This window comes from Pyxicephalus adspersus, chromosome 3 (genome assembly GCF_032062135.1).
Source record: "Pyxicephalus adspersus chromosome 3, UCB_Pads_2.0, whole genome shotgun sequence".
NCBI lineage: Eukaryota > Metazoa > Chordata > Amphibia > Anura > Pyxicephalidae > Pyxicephalus > Pyxicephalus adspersus.
The window spans coordinates 139,462,094-139,478,369 of NC_092860.1; the positions used below are offsets into that span (position 1 = coordinate 139,462,094).

Consider the following 16,276-nt stretch of genomic DNA (forward strand, 5'->3'; position numbering starts at 1 on the left):
GGGGGGGGGGGGGGGGGGGGTTGCATGACTTGCAGAAGAAATCTTTTACTGTTCTTCAGTCTTATGTAATTATGTTATGTAACTCTTTGAAGTGTGCAATGGGTCTGTGGGTGCACTGTGTATTTAAATTTTTATACAATGAAACAAAAACAGAAAAAAGTGATGCAAAGCGAAAGAGTAAAGAGAATTAGACTGAAGGTAAAATAGTAGGAGGAGATAGAAAGGGTAGGCAAGGGGGAGGCTAGGATTATACAGTATTCTCCTAGAAAGTTTAGAGGTGGGTGGTGGCTCCTTTATTGTGACCCATCTTTTTAGGTAACCACCAAAATAGCTGGGTGGTTACTGAAAAGTGCTGGGTGGATTGCCCGTCTAAAAGGGCCTAGAGAGAACACCGGGTAATCAAATCTGTGTAGAGAGTACTACAGTTCAAAAAGAGATGAGCGAATACAAATCTACCATGGAGCAATACACACAGGAGTAGGTAAACCCCATCAGTTTTAGCTGGGGTGGTCAGGTACTCAGCAGAGGATGAGAACTTCTTCTTTAAAAACCAGTGGCAGCAAAAGACTTCCCCAGTGCCAAGCAGCACAGAGGTGAGATCCTTCATCCAATACCTTGACTACTGGAGAACCATTGAGCTATTATGTGGACCCTCTGCTGAAGTAACAACGCTAGGGTGCTCTGCTGAAGTCACAACTCTGGGGTGCAGGATTCTGAAACATTCCACTGCAGTGCAATTCGTGAAACATATATAAAATAAATGTAAATGTTTTGTTTATTGTAGCGCAAAGAAACCCTCCTTAAAGAATACCAGCAGAGGGGGAAATCCAGCATGTTTATGGATAAGCGTTTTGGAGAATATGATACCAAACTCACTCCAGAGGAGAAGATGATGAAGAGATTTGCAATGGAGCGACAGGTAAGAGGGGGACAATAAAGGGATGCTGCTTAGTTTAGTTGCCCTTCTCTGCGCTCTCTCCAATTCCACAATGTCCTTTTTGTGAAATGGTGCCCAAAACTGGACTGCATATTCCAGATGTGGCCTGACCAATGCTTTGTACGGGGGCAGGATTATGTCTCCATCTCTGCAGTCTATTCCTCTTTTAATACAAGAAATTACTTTACTAGCTTTAGATATAGATTAATTTAGATTAAGATATATAATTTAGATATTTAGATTGTGTATGTTCTACCAGAACCCCCAGATCCTTTTCCATTTCTGACTCCCCCAAATGTATTCCCACCAGACAGTATGAAGCATGCATGTTGTAAGCCCCCAAGTGCATAATTTTACATTTATCTATATTAAATGTAATTTGCCACTTGGCTGCCCAATCAAACAGTACATCCAGGTCTGCTTGTAGATTATTATAGACATCCTGTATGGACTTAATTCCAGTACATAGTTTGGTGTCATCTGCAAACACAGAAATGATACTTTTAATCCCAAACTCTATATAATTTATAAAGATGTTAAACAGTAAGGTCCTAACACTGAACCCTGGGGTACACCACTAATATTTTCCTGAATGCACCTATACTCCCTATTTGTATGTGTGAGAGAGAAATGGATTCATGCACTTGCACCTTAAGGTAGGAGTTGGTACTTCATGGCTTGGCCAATACCTTTTTTTTTTTCTTTTTGTATCGTGTTGTCATGGTACATTTTAGAAAGACAATAACTCCATCTGTGATTCGATTCTCATGTCCGTTGTAGTGAATAATTTAACATATTTTATTTTTTTTTAGAGAAATGTTGATAAAAAGACTATGTATAACCTAAATGAGGAGGAGGAATTGACTCACTATGGACAATCTCTGGCTGCTTTGGAAAAGCTGAATGACCCTGTGGATAGTGACAGTGATACAGAGGAACGAGGGGCACTGTCAGGTAAGCTGGGACACTGAAAGAATGGTGGCGTCCATTCATGGATGATTATTAGATATGGAATCAGAATCATATATTTCCTTACTTTCCAACAGTAATGCACACTCGGGTGTTATTGGCCTAAGATACATGAAGAAAAAGCTGGCTGTTTTTACATAAGTTCAGTTGTTAGTTAGTTGTTGCATGGTTAAAGCAATTATCTCTTTATTTATTTTAAATGATATGGTCCATCTGTCGTCTTTTGCATAACCATAAAAGATTAAACTAGTATTATTCATAGAGGCTAACCAAAAATTTGAGTCCTAACCAAGAATTATTTTCATGTTATAGCTGCATTGACTGCTGCTCATTTTGGTGGAGGAGGACTGCTTAGGAAGAAAGCGCCATCTGAACAGAATGAAGAGGAGCCAGAAAAACCAAAAACCCGTAAAGAGCTGATTGAGGAGCTGATTGCTAAATCCAAAACTGAGAAGGTGTGTGTTAAGGCAAAATAAATCTTTTTTTTTTTTTTTTTTTTCTTCCCACATTGTCTGCTTTTTATTAGCAGTACTTTATCTCTTAAGGTGGCCATCACCATGGGAAAAATTATGAGCCGCCCTGTGAAACTGTTATGTACTAGTCTTTTCCAACGGGTGTATGTTAAATCTTCACTCTAAAATAGTTCCAAATGCTACTGATATCCAGATGTGTCGAACACTGTATACCCTACTGTGTTGTATGGATCTTCCCACCCAGCTTTCCATCACTGAAAAACATACCTGAATGTATTGGTTAGCAGCATGCTTATATTTCTTCAAGATTGTAAAAATTTAGCACGCAACCCACTGTATCTTTCTTTATTTATAGAGTGACTCACTTTTTTTCCATGGTGACAGGGTCACTTTAACATCTAGACCATGAACTCCCTGGTCACATTTCAACAAGCTTAAATTATAGTTTTTCCACTTAAATGTTTTAAATATGCTTATTGTAGTCAGTGAAAAGAACATAGTAAAGTGCAAAGAGCACCACTCTGCAGCAGCTAGCTCATCAGATGAGATGGCGGATCATTAGAAGAAGTTGGATGACTAATTTTTTGAATCTGGGTATTTTGACCTTCATTTGGGAATATTTCCTGTTGCTTGGCAGGAAATGAGTGTAATCTTTGCCATAGGAATACATATGGCAATAAGTGTACTTTTAGTAGTAGAATAAGGAAAAAACACTGTAAGGTTTGCATAATTAATGGGAAGATGTATTTACTTCTTGGTGAGTTGGAAGATGACTTCCTTACCAAAAGACCACAACCCCTCTCCCCCCAATATTGAGGAGTGTATTTGTTTTTAACTATGTTCTATTTGTTTCTAATATTTTTTGTTTTAACAGAGAGAGAGACAGACTCAGAGAGAGAAGGCTCTGGAGTTGACAGAAAAACTAGACAGTGACTGGAAATCTATACAGAGCCTTCTGGCTCACAAAACACCTAAATCTGAAAGGAAGACAGAAGCAGAAAAACCAAAGGTGAGATGTGGTTTTAAGGATGGAGCTTTAAAAGCATTTTAACATGGGAGAGACGTATATCCAGCTGTAGCAATGTTGCTCTACATGTAATCCTTCATTAAACTGTTTTTGTTCACAGCAATATCCAAAAAGTTAATTTAGGGCAATATACGTTCAGACCTTATCAATGTGTAACCAGACATGATAAATGGGACACTACACTGTGGAAGCTGTGTCTGAATAAAAGGGGCAAAATGCAAGTCATTAACAGTGTTCTCCCTAGAATTTTTTTTTAAAGCCAGGTGGTCAAAAAGTAGGTGGGACAACAAATTTAAAGCTACTAGTTCTTTGTCCCATATGTGTCCAGTAACCCCTAAAATTGTGTCAGCTGTCCACCTTCCCCTATCCTTTATTTGAACTTTCTAATGCCCACCCCATAGTATGTCTCATTTTTGTATTGCCTTTGTATTATGCCCTGACTACCTATGTATTGTGAACCAAGTTCTTAGTCCCATGATTTGTTAAGTGTTTACCAGTGTAATCAATGCAGTGTAATAATTTAGGCTTAGTTAACATTTGGTGTTAAATGAAGAGGGAACTCCGAATCTCCAAACAGATGACAAAAAAATCTGATATATAGAAAAACCGGAATATAGGTATCTCTGAAATCGGGGAGATCATTATATTCCAAATCCTCAAGTAGAATGTTGTGTCAGCATGTAGAACTATAAGCAGTACAGTGGTGACATAATTCAATCTTAGCTGTCAGAGGCATTAGTGCCTTAGATTTCAATTCAGATATACAGCTACAGGACTTAAGGAGTGCCAAATTAACTGGTACGTCTCAGGAATTCAAGACACAAGGTAGATTTTTCAGGCTATTACTTTAAAATTTCTAGATGTTCCTTTTAAGATACAAAATTTTAATTTTAAGTTCAGGCTTCGAACTTACACTTCAGTTTTGATGTTCAACTTTAGTTTTGTTTTGTGCAGAGGGAAGGTTTTTTTAATCTTTTCAGACAGATCAAGCACATATTGTTTTCCCGCCTGTTGTTTTATACTCATTCAAGCGTATGAGGGTTTTGTGCATTACTTTTGTAAATGTATCTAAAAGCAAGCTGCCTTGCTTTGTTACTTTATTCAGCCATATGGGGTGATAGTCAAATGTCTATAGGGGGTCATATCAGGGAGTCTAAAACATCTTATTAGACAATTTTGCATCATTTGCAGTACGAAGGGCAAGTTTCACATCTTTTTTTCATATTTTGTTCATTATTAGCCTGATAACTACCACCAATTGATGATATGTGTTGGGTTTCTGATTTCATATTCTAAAAATATAATGCTTTTCATTAGCCTGATGATTATGACAAGATTGTGCGAGAGCTTGGCTTTGAGATGAAGGCACAGCCCTCAGACCGGATGAAATCAGAACAAGAGATTGCAAGGGAAGAACAAGAGAGACTACAGAAACTAGAGGTAAGACAACTGTGGTACATCTGCTCACTTATACGTTTATAGATTTTAATTCCAAAATATGCCATTTTTTTTAACAGTCTATGTCTTTGTCTTCTGTTCCACTTGACTGATTCCCCTTCTCTTTTATTGATTGCAACTTCATGTCCCTCTCCCTAATGTTTCAGTCTTTGTAAGTAAGACTGCAATGTGTGGAACATTACCTTATGAACACAGCTGCCTGCATTTCAACAGACTTTGTTTCCACTCCTTTCAAAAGCTGTGCATACTGACTTCTTAAGAGGTTTGGCTACCAAGTTCATCAGATGCAAGTGTGAAATTTCATGGTGAAAGCCCCTTAGTTGGCTAGGCTGTGTCTGCTGACTGACGTTAAGAACAAATTATTATTTTTTGAAAGTTTATTCTTCTAAATGCAGGCTGAGAGACTGCGCCGAATGCGAGGGGAGGATGATAAGTCCAAGAAGAAGTCCAAACACATCTCTGCAGACGATTTAATGGATGGGTTTATATTGGATAAAGATGATCGCCTCATGCTTTCCTATAAGGTAAACTTTATTAAATGCATTCATATTTATGAAGTTAAGAGTGTGTTTCTTTGCTAATTTCATAGTTTTGAAAAGCTAATGGAGGACCCTCGCTGTGCTTGTGGATACCTGGAGCAGCTTTAATCAATTCCTGTATACCTGATAATGAACCATTCTAAACCATCAAAGCTCTCTCTCTTTATTGTTGAGACAAAACATCTTTTCTGATTTCCATAAATCTTAAATTGTGATGCAGCCCATAACAGTGTCAGTGGGTGGAAGGGATTTGAAATGCTCATAACGCTCATAGGTCTTGGTGCTTTTTACACGTGCAGAGTAAGCAATAAATCTGTAGTAATTTGCAGTCACTTCTACATACTACTTTGGTTGATTCAGGCATTATCCTATATTGTATATTAACTTGTTATCATACATTTGTCTTATTGTGCCAAAATGGTTTGAATAGAATGAGGCGTGCAAACTGTCTTGTTGTCTGTTTTAATGGAGCCTGATTTTTATTTTTTTTACTAGGATGGGAAGGTGAATCTCCCGGAGTCAGAGGAAGCTGACGAAAAAAATGGAAACATAGATGGGAAGGAGGAGGAAGAACCAACTGAGGAAGATGATGGAAGTGGTGCTGGCGATGAGGGTAGTGAAGCTGCTGAAGACGATGACGACGATGAGGAAGAGGAGGATGGTAGTGAAGAAGATGAGGATGATGAAGGCAGTGATGCTTCAGATAATTACTCTGATTTGGAATCTAATGCAGAAAGCATCGAGGAGGATGAAGAAGAGGTAGTAAAACCAAAAAAGAAAAAAGACAAAATCAAGGAAAAGGAAGCCATTGAGGCAAGTTCTGAACTGCCATTTACATTTGATGGTAAGTTTTTGAGGTCTGTGCATGATAGGTGTAAGTTGAATAGTGCAATTGAAGAGACTTTGGGTAACGAGTACATAGGGTATATAGTGCAGGGGTCAAAAGTATGTAAAGTACGTAGTTCATGGTTTGAAGGGAAGCGACAGACATATTGCAATGTACAATACATTCAAGTGTTTGTGTGTGTATAATATATATTTAAATTGTCCCACGTTATACTGTAAGTTTTAATCCTGTCTAAAGGTCAGGTCTGAGATAGATTGGCTGCTTTTGGGCTAAACAGCCACTTTGTATTTCAGACAAATTAGTAAGTGAGGCTTTTAGTTCTTGTGTATTCTTCTGTATTATGTAAATTCTATTCAATATTCTTCTGGAGAAAACTATAAAACTAATTCTTTGTTTATGTCTTTCTCAGTTCCTGAGTCACAAGAGAGTTTCCAGTCTCTGCTGAGAGATAAGCCTACAGAGAAACAGCTCATCATACTGGAGAGGATTCAGAAGTGTAACCATCCAAGCCTGGCTGAGGGGAATAAGGCCAAGCTAGGGGTAAGATTTACCTATTGCTCCATTGTAGATCTAAGAATCCTCAGGACCCTTCTCTATGTATATATTGCTGGCACCATAGCAGTCATGGAAGAGTAAAGGTTACTGTAGATGCAAGAGAATGACCTTTCATTGAGTATTGGCTGGAGAGGAAGGATGATGGTTTTAGCTAAATTTAGGTGACCATCACATATAATATTAGAAAAGTCATAGTCCACTATAAAAGTCACATAGTCTCTAAAGCGTATTTTTTTTTTATTTAGTAGCTTCTTATAAACACATTCCTTCTCCAGATATTTCCTTAAAGTTTTCCCTGTAAGTTAAATTTATAGCCATAGATAAATGTAACCATCATTGTGGGAGACCTGCTGAATCCCTTTGCATAAAAACCAAGCAAAAGGTTTGTCCTTTCACTGATGAGTCTTTTTTTACATGTTGCTGATCTTCACATGTATATATCTGTATATATGTATGTATCGGAGTTAACACTTTATATAACTAGCTGGTAAACTTATAGACAACATATACTATTGCCTTTGCCTATTTGTATTAATAATTTTTTATTGACCCGATAAAATATTTTTTCTGTGTTGAAAGTTTTCATGTTATATATTTCATGTAAAATCTTGCAGAAATTGTTTGGTTTCCTCCTGGATTATATCATTGACTTGACTGAACAGGAAACTCCAGATCTCCAAACAGTTGACAAACTCATTGTGTAAGTAATCTATTTTGTAGGGGATTTAGTCGTTTTGTACATATTTGTGTTCTTTACCATGGACAGGAAAAAAAAATTACCTTTTTATCTGTCAGAATAATTAAATTTATATTTTTTGCACTATTTTGTCGAAGCAGCAGGTAAAGCTTTCATCCTGTTATTACATACACGGATAGAGTAAAGCTTCTATTTTTAAAGGGGAACTAAACCTAAAATGAAACAAACTGAACAGGCTGGTTGTTTATTGCAGAGGTAACAAGCTATGTTTCTTCTGAAATAAAACAAACTTACCTGCCCATTGCATTCTTTTCTGTACTGAGTTGTACATGTGCAGCTCAGTGTATGATGATGGTGTGTGATGAGCAGGAGTGAGGGAAGATACGTTCAGTTGAAAAAAAAAAGCACAGCTAAGTAAAATTTATTGCAGAAGAGACATAGCCTCCCTCCCGTCTGCCCATTTAAATTTTTAACCTTAGTTTCACTTTAAAAAAAATGTATATTGTACCTGGCAGCTTATTCTTCAAATCTCTCTCCAGCTGCTGCAGATAATTGAAACTTCCAGATGTGTAGAATCTGGCCACACTTTGGTTCCTAGGTTTGATGCCTGTACAGTTCTTGAAAGCAGGCATGAGGAACCGCAGACTGGAAGCAGATATTTCATATATCCAGAAATGGTGGAAACCAGGGCCGGCTGTATATCTGCAGAGTGACAGATAATTTAACACACAGGCCTCTGGAAAGCTAATCTACGTTACTACTCAGGGTTACTGTCAGGGTTGCTTTAACACACACAAGTTATCCTAATGACTCTTCTCTTTAAATAGGGCTCTCTTTAGTTGGTCTCCTTCTCAAAATCTTAGCAAATTACAGAACATTGGGCCTGATTTATTAAAGCTCTGCAAAGCTGAAGAGAATACACTTTTATCAGTGAAGCTGGGTGATCCAGCAAACCTGGAATGGATTTGGTCCAGGATTCAAAACATTTGCTAGCAAATAGCAAAAGACTTTGTAGAAATCCATTCCAGGTTTTCTGGATCACCCAGCTTCACTGATGAAAGTGTATCCTCTCCAGCCCTGGAGGGCTTTAATAAATCAGGCACAACGTGCTTGCTTCTTCTTGTAAAAGTTTGGCAATCCCTATCCACATAAACATTTTTAGATTTATCTAGTTGACCACAGGAGTAAATCGGAACACTGACACCAGGAATTTGTGGGGAGAACCATGTTTAGTGATTTATAGAAATGAAGGCAAGATAGAATTGCCGTATGTCAGGATTACAATTATTCACAATTAAGTGAATCCTTTTGCTTAAACTTTGTATAATCTTCCCTCGCTGCATTGCTGATTTCAATCAAATGCTTTTATTTATTTATTTTTTTGGAACAATCCTTTGTGGTTGTACTATTACCAAGACCACCTAGGAAGCCTGACAATGTTGTGGTGTGTCTTGTTCAGAAGATAACCATATGCTCACAATAGCAGCTCGTTCTGATCTCTCCTTCCACAACAAAACAGAAATATGAATGTATATTTAAAGTGCTAGAAGTGTCTTCCTTTTCAGATCATAGAAGCTTTTTAAATGTAGCCCTTCATTTCTTCTCAATCCTTAAACTTGTAATTGATATCATTAAAAAATAGGGCAAAATATCAGGCAGGAGGTCACAATTTTGCTGGTTTTTAAACTGTGTGGGAAGTCAAAGAACTGACAAAAGTTAGAGATGAAAGATAAGAGATGAGAAACGTCCTATAGTTTTCATCTTTCAGGAATCTCCATCCTAAAAATTATAGTTGTACACCAGAAGAATTTTACGTAAATAGTCAAAACTGAGTTTGAAAACTTCCAAAAGAATGTGACTTTTCATGTGTTAAGTTTTTAAGAGTATTGTTTAGAACATTCTTGTTTTTTCTGTTATGGCAGGCCCCTGTACAACTTGTGCCAGATGTTCCCAGAAACTGCAGCAGAGTGTGTAAGAGAGGTCCTGCAGGATATCGCTCGCACTTTGGATGAAGCCATTGAATCAAAAGGCCGGGCTGCATACCCTGCGTTACACGTGGTATGTAGTATTTCGAAACTCATTCAAATATTGTACTGGATGTGAATATGCCCCTTACAAAACTAAATTATTTTTAGTCTTAAATGGCCTTTATAAACAGATATTTGCTTTTAGAGGTGTTTGATGTAATTGTACAGCAATTCATTGTGTATGACATAGAAATGATCTGAGCAAAAGGGAAACCATAATAATATTATTAATAAAGAGGATTTGTATAGTGCCAACATATTATGCAGCGCTGTACATTAAATAGGGGTTGGAAATGACAGACAGATACAGACAGTGACACAAGAGGAGGAGAGAGGACCCTGCCCCGGAAGAGCTTACAAGCTAGGATGACTTACTCCTTGTAAAGTTTTGCTGACTGGAACCCTCCAGTACCTAAAGTACCTAAAGTATTTGTATGGTGGGATTGTAATTTGTCTCATGGATTATCTATTCCATGTTGTAAGTTTTTAGGTGTACTTTTAAACTGGCCTTCAAGTGGACAGTCCACTTAGACTCGCGTACACTCATCATTCCAAATCAGTTGAAAAGCATAGTTGAAAATATTTACAACCCCTATTTAATGTACAGCGCTGTGTAATATGTTGGTGCTATAAAATACTGTTTATTATTAATAATATTATTTATAATGTAAGGTCACATTGGTTCTTTTTTTTAAATATATATATATATATATATATATATATATGTGTACACCACAACTGTTCCTTTGCAAACATAAAACATTAAAAGAGGTATATATATGGTGCTAGTTCCAGGAAAAGGTGCTGTCCAAGTCCCAAATGTATAGATAATTAGGGGTAAGTGCACCAAAAAAAATGCATAAGGCGGGAATAAGTATCAGTCCCAAGCTTTTCTTTTTGGGTGCTTTTTCATCTATTGATTTGAAAGCGTGAGGTAGCCCAGAAAGTGGAGGTGGACCTTCCATTTTAGTTTAAAAAAAGAACTATGTACTAAACTTGCCAGCTGCAGGTGGAGGACCCTTGGCATAATGTCCAAGTGCACACAGTTACTTTGCAGTCTGCTGCCTTACAACACTTTCTGATCTTTGTTTGTGCTTTCACTGATCTGTCTAGCTGGGAATAGCTTCTTGTGTCTGTTCTCAAACAGGTCTTCCACTTCATAAATCTGTAAAGTAGCTGACACTCATGCTATAAGGATCTCTGTAGCCAGGCTTGATGTGCACATAGATTGTATCTTTGTAACATTGACTCCTATTTTTCTCTTGTAGCTACTTTACTTCAAGATCATTGCAATTTTATTTCCAACTTCTGATTTCTGGCACCCAGTGGTCACGCCAGCTGTCACTGTGATGAGCCAGCTGTTGACAAAGGTAAGAGAGCATTTTTTGTTTTAAATTTCTGCATCATAGTTGTCTGCGTGTTGCTTTAGTTAACTGCTGTTTAAGTGCGATTCCCTGAATTCTGGAATTCCATTTTAATGAACTGCTTTATGAATATTTAAGAGGTTAGAAAAACACACAAAGGTAACAATTGCATCAAGATTCCCATTATTACCAGATCTCGAGTAAAATGCGTAACTTTTTTTTTTTTTTTGCAGTGTCCGGTGTCTTCACTAGAAGATGTGGCTGCTGGTCTTTTCATCTGCTGTATGTTCCTGGAATACGTATCCCTGTCACAGAGGTTTGTTCCAGAGGTTATCAACTTCCTCCTGGGGATCTTACACCTGGCTACAGCACGCAGACCTTCTATTGGTATGTACGCTTTGTTTCCTTGACTATTTCTTTTTATATACAGCCATTCCTCCAGCTTGTATTTGGCCCTTGCCTACAATTTAAATAGCTTTGAGATTTTAGTACTCTGTTGTGTTTTATCTGTGTCTGAGAAGTTCAGTTGTACTAAAAATCTTTAGCAATTTGTTTTTGGGGTTCAGAAACCTCAACCATCTTGACTAACTGAGCTAGGACAGCAAAACTCCTGGACATGCTCATAGAAGTAAATACATCCTGTTACCTTGCAACTTTGAGCTCAGTGTACAATATAAAAAAGTTTGCAAGGAGGAAGGTAAGAAACAATAATTGCAGCAAATGAATAATATGCAACAAAAAACCTCCCTGCTTGCAGATCCTATTTACTAAAGTTTTGTAGTTTCTCTTTAGGGGTATATTAGAATTTTTGTAGATATTTTCAGTTTTTTGTTTTTTTTCATCTTTTCACTGTTCTATAGCTAAGAAGGTTATTTCAGCACACTACTTTAAATACTGAGGAATAAAATTCCCAGCATACCCTTATAGAAGATGACCTGCAGTACATTTTTTAATTCTGCTGTATGATAGTGTATTTGTAGTTTAAAAAAGGCAAGTCTGCATAACTGCAAACTTTGATGGCTCATTTTTTATCTGGCTGAATTCTTTCCTTGTTTTCATTGTGTTCTGGGTCATGACGACCTTAATAATGAAACAGATCTGATGTCCTCCAGGCTGGAGGTTAGAAAGTCTGATTCTCTCTCAAGTTACCTTCTATTAGGAAGACTAAAGATGGAATCACTTTCCCTTCGTCTTTCATTGTCATCATTTATTTACTGAACTGATATCAGAGAATTACAAGTGCTAGTTCCTTCCCCCGTGCATGTTTTTTGGCTCCACATTAGGATTTGGCAGATTATTATAAATCAGTAAAAGTTACAATAATTTTACAGTTTTTGATTACATTGGTACCACTGCTCTTCTTTTATACAGCTGTAGCTGAAAACAAACCAAGATACTGAACATCTTTTGTTTTGATGCTCAGTAAGGTGAAGTATTAGGCAAGGATGTTCTGTAAAAGATGAAATGGGACTGAGTGAGTTAATGATCTATTATTTTAGGAATTTAAATATTTGCAGTCCATTGCAGAAACGTGTAGTTTGTCCTCTTACAATCTGCTTATCATATACTGTATCATGACAGGTTACTTTGTTGTTCCTCCATTTAAACACCATGGGAAGTCCTCAGAACTTTTGCTGGCAGACAGTGAAAAGGACATTAAATCTTGGAAGAAGACACAAATGCCGCTGACAGCAATCAATGGGCTGAACACAGAGGATGGGACTGAGATCAATCATTTTAGGTGAGCATAGTATATATACATCAACACTTACCAGGCTGCAGTGTATATGGAATATATATACCTTTATAGTTTTAGGGTTTTTATGTGATCTTTGTGACTTCCAGTATACAAATATTTTATTTTAAATACATTGTTTCTACAGTGTATGTATTTCCTGCGTTCTCACAGTTAAAGCACCTTTTAAAATCAATTTCATTTTATATGCACTCCTACAGACTGACATGTGTTGCAGTGAGCTTAGACTTGCTGAAAAGATGTGTGAATATGTATGGATCTTTACCAGCCTTTCGGGAGATTTTTCATCCAGTTTCCTTACTTATCCATGAGCATCTTCCACGAAGCACGTATCCTCAGGAAATTCAGGTAATATGTCTGAAAGTACTTTTTTTAAGGTCCTATGCCAATGGGCAAATGCAGCATGGTGTTGTGTATTTACCTGCACTGAATGAAAATGCCAGAAAATACATTACTTCTACATCTCTCTGCATTCATAGCACCAGTAAAGAAGAGAGAGGGGGCAGGGGAATTAATTTAACTTGATAGTTTTAATAATTTTTTTTCTTAGGCTTGTTTAGTATGCCATTCAATGGCACATTAGTAGCTTTAAATGTGCTCTTGTTTACCTCATTCCTTGCTTGCTTAGTTGCTAGTGCTTCAATCATTCCTCTGATGATTTGGGCTCTGGATGGACCCTCACCATTCCGAGGCGGCTGGTCTAGCATTATATGTGATGGTGCTAGAGTGCATGTGCCCTAATAAATGGACTGCCAAATAAAAGTGACTTTGAGGAATTGAAGGAGAAAGAAGATCCTGCAATAGTGTAGCATTGGATATCTTAGACAAAAAACAATAACTGAACTCTAGCAGTGCAAGTGGAGCTACACTGAAAATGGTAATTTCCTGGAGTTCAGCTTTAAACTTTCACGATGGATACAAACTAGTGCAGTATCTACTTTCTTGTCTCTACTTCAACATATTGCTTTCGCCAGCTCAACATGTGCTTCCTACTATATTTTTGTTTTAAATAACAACACAGTTACTACATAGTGATTAGTATTGTGTAGTATTATGATCTTTTTTACATTGTTTCAGTTTTTATTAAAGTGACTTTTTTTCTTTAATTTTAGGATTTGTGCCAAAATATTTTAGATGATATTGAAAGACATGGAAAGAAACCCTACCAACCACTTGTGTTTGAGAAACAGGCGCCTGTCCCAATGAAAATGTTCATGCCAAAAGTAATGCCTGTGTGAGTATAGAAAAAGGTCAAAAAGGAGTAAAAATGATAACTTAAAAACATTAAAAAAGGTTATATAGAGCTGGAGCAATGATGCAAATCTGCTGTGGGCTCTCATTTACTTTTGTGATCTCCCGTCTTGTGGTGAGGTTTAGTTGCGCCTTTACCCAGTTCTGTCTTGTTCTAACCTGTGTTGCATATGCTTACAGATGTCAAAATTTTTAGAGTCTCCATATCTCGCAATTCTGCTTTAAATCTGACATTTTATCAATAGATGCTGTGAATTTATGGTATGATATATGCATATGAATACTTGCCTTTATTTATATTGTTCAGCATATGGAGGTACAAATTTCCTCCAAAACAAAAATTACTTTTGTGGAGAAAAAACGTAAAAGAACAGCGCAGGTCAGATGTGACCTATCAAAACCATCGCATTAACCTTTTTTTTTTTTTGTCAGGCTGGAATTTGGCAAAAAACAAGGTAGCAATAAAGTGGAGCGAGAACGCAAGAAACTCATTCACAAACACAGACGGGAACTTAAAGGAGCTGTGCGAGAAATCCGCAGGGACAATCAGTTTTTAGCAAGAGTGAAGCTTTCAGAGACCATAGACAGGTGAGTGAACCAAGGCGGGCATATTTACAGAAAATCTATTCATTTTTAGATTGTTAAAAAAATAATTTTTTGTGGTATTAACCCCTTCTGCAGTCTAGAGAGGGATAATACAGATGCAAAGAGGGGTAATACACAGAATGAAATGGGAAGAGAATGAAGTCTGAGGGCCTTAATAAAAATATTGTGACTGTGCTGGTACCTAACAAGAGAGTATTCATCATCAGAAAAGCCATACAGACAAATACCAATGGCTATATAACCACACAGACACAATAACTAATGCAGCTTTTTAGTTATGATACATCATGCCTATTAGAAGTGATAGCTAGCTATTTACAACTACTTTCTTTCTTATAGATAGTTTCTGCCATCTTGCATGTTTTTAGCTCCCTGTGCTGTAATTTATAGCCCCTGTGTTGTCACTCGCCACCAATCTGCTGATTTTCACCTTAGACACCTTCAAGTGGTGACCCAAACACATCTAGTTCTGATCTCTGTATAAGAAACACTGGTTTGGAATCCTTAAAAGAACTTCCTTTATGTTCAATGAATAATGATAACGCAGTAAAGAATTAAAATCAATGTTAACTTGAAATGATAAAAAAAAAAACAGAAGTTGTGTTTTGCAAAAAAAAAAAAAAAACACATTTAAAACAATAAATTGATCCATGAATTCAGGCTCTGCCCCCTCTAAGATCTTTAGTATGTGGCCTTCCTGACCAGTAAAAATGAGGTAGGAGAAGGAGGGCAAAGGTATTTTTTTATGGGAAAAGTCAAGATTTTCCTATGAAATGAGCTGCCTGTATCTCTGGATCTAGTGAGGACAGTAAGTTTGGTTAGTGACGGGTTTACTTTAAGTATCCCAGCCCAGCTTGTGGTTGTTTCTCTGTTGCTTTGTTTCTTGGATAACTAGCAGTTTATTAATTTGTTTTGTTGCCATTGTTCTGAACATCTACATTTCATTTCTCAGGGATGCAGAGAGGAAGAAGAAGGTAAAGGAACTCTTCAACAGTCTGTCAACACAGGAGGGAGAATGGAAAGCCCTAAGGAGACGGAAGATGAAGGGCAAGTGAGGTGGACTTACTGTGCTCACCACACGGAGGGATGTGCAGAAAAAATTACCTCCTACCTGTCCTGTATGAGGACAGCTCTTATCTTTTTCCATTTTATGGAAACGATGTTTGATATCCATATAAAAGTTTATATAATGTAAGCACGGACATTACATGCTGACGCTTGGAGACAGAATTTGTGGATGTTGGTGGATTTTTTTTAATGTCTGAATGTTAACAAGATGGTGTAATATAGATTTACACATTGTGGAATGCATTACAAATACAAATGCCTATTTAACATTCTACGATTTGTTTGGTTGTGCTTTTGTTTTCTATGTGTTTTTCCCCTACCACAGTCACATTATTATGCCAGTTCATAACATCAATTCTAAAAATGGCAATATTTGAGTTTTGGGTGGTGATTTCTTCTAGTTAGATATTAAATCTTGAGTTCCCAAATCCACCTGCTCTGACTTTAACTAGCAGTCAATTTTGTAGTTGGATTCTTCAGGTACTTTTGAATTACCTTTTGTATTGGGTAATAAAGGAAGCAGAAACAGAAACTCCATTCATCTCCAGGTGAGAAAAAAAAACTATAAAAGACTAAGAAGAGCAAATACATTTTTAGGTATTCTTCCAGGTCATATTTCTGAGGGGAAAACTAATGTCTACATAGATTATACATATCTACAAAGTTTATACATGTCTACATAGATTATACATGTCTACATAA

General features: G+C 37.0%; 1 protein-coding gene across 1 annotated transcript in view; it reads left to right on the plus strand.

Annotated features, from left to right (window-relative positions):
* NOP14 (NOP14 nucleolar protein) overlaps window positions 1-15,848 on the plus strand; it is a 17,413-nt gene extending 1,565 nt beyond the window's left edge. Inside the window, exons 2-18 of the mRNA XM_072406516.1 lie at window positions 785-919; window positions 1,750-1,891; window positions 2,219-2,361; window positions 3,254-3,388; window positions 4,724-4,846; window positions 5,260-5,388; window positions 5,899-6,247; window positions 6,660-6,790; window positions 7,420-7,505; window positions 9,425-9,560; window positions 10,798-10,899; window positions 11,127-11,280; window positions 12,475-12,634; window positions 12,850-12,997; window positions 13,762-13,883; window positions 14,333-14,488; window positions 15,459-15,848. Of these exons, the coding sequence (XP_072262617.1) occupies window positions 785-919; window positions 1,750-1,891; window positions 2,219-2,361; window positions 3,254-3,388; window positions 4,724-4,846; window positions 5,260-5,388; window positions 5,899-6,247; window positions 6,660-6,790; window positions 7,420-7,505; window positions 9,425-9,560; window positions 10,798-10,899; window positions 11,127-11,280; window positions 12,475-12,634; window positions 12,850-12,997; window positions 13,762-13,883; window positions 14,333-14,488; window positions 15,459-15,561 (2,454 nt within the window). The 3' untranslated portion in view covers window positions 15,562-15,848. The remainder of the gene's footprint in view (window positions 1-784; window positions 920-1,749; window positions 1,892-2,218; window positions 2,362-3,253; window positions 3,389-4,723; window positions 4,847-5,259; window positions 5,389-5,898; window positions 6,248-6,659; window positions 6,791-7,419; window positions 7,506-9,424; window positions 9,561-10,797; window positions 10,900-11,126; window positions 11,281-12,474; window positions 12,635-12,849; window positions 12,998-13,761; window positions 13,884-14,332; window positions 14,489-15,458) is intronic.
* The last annotated feature ends 428 nt before the right edge of the window (window positions 15,849-16,276 follow it).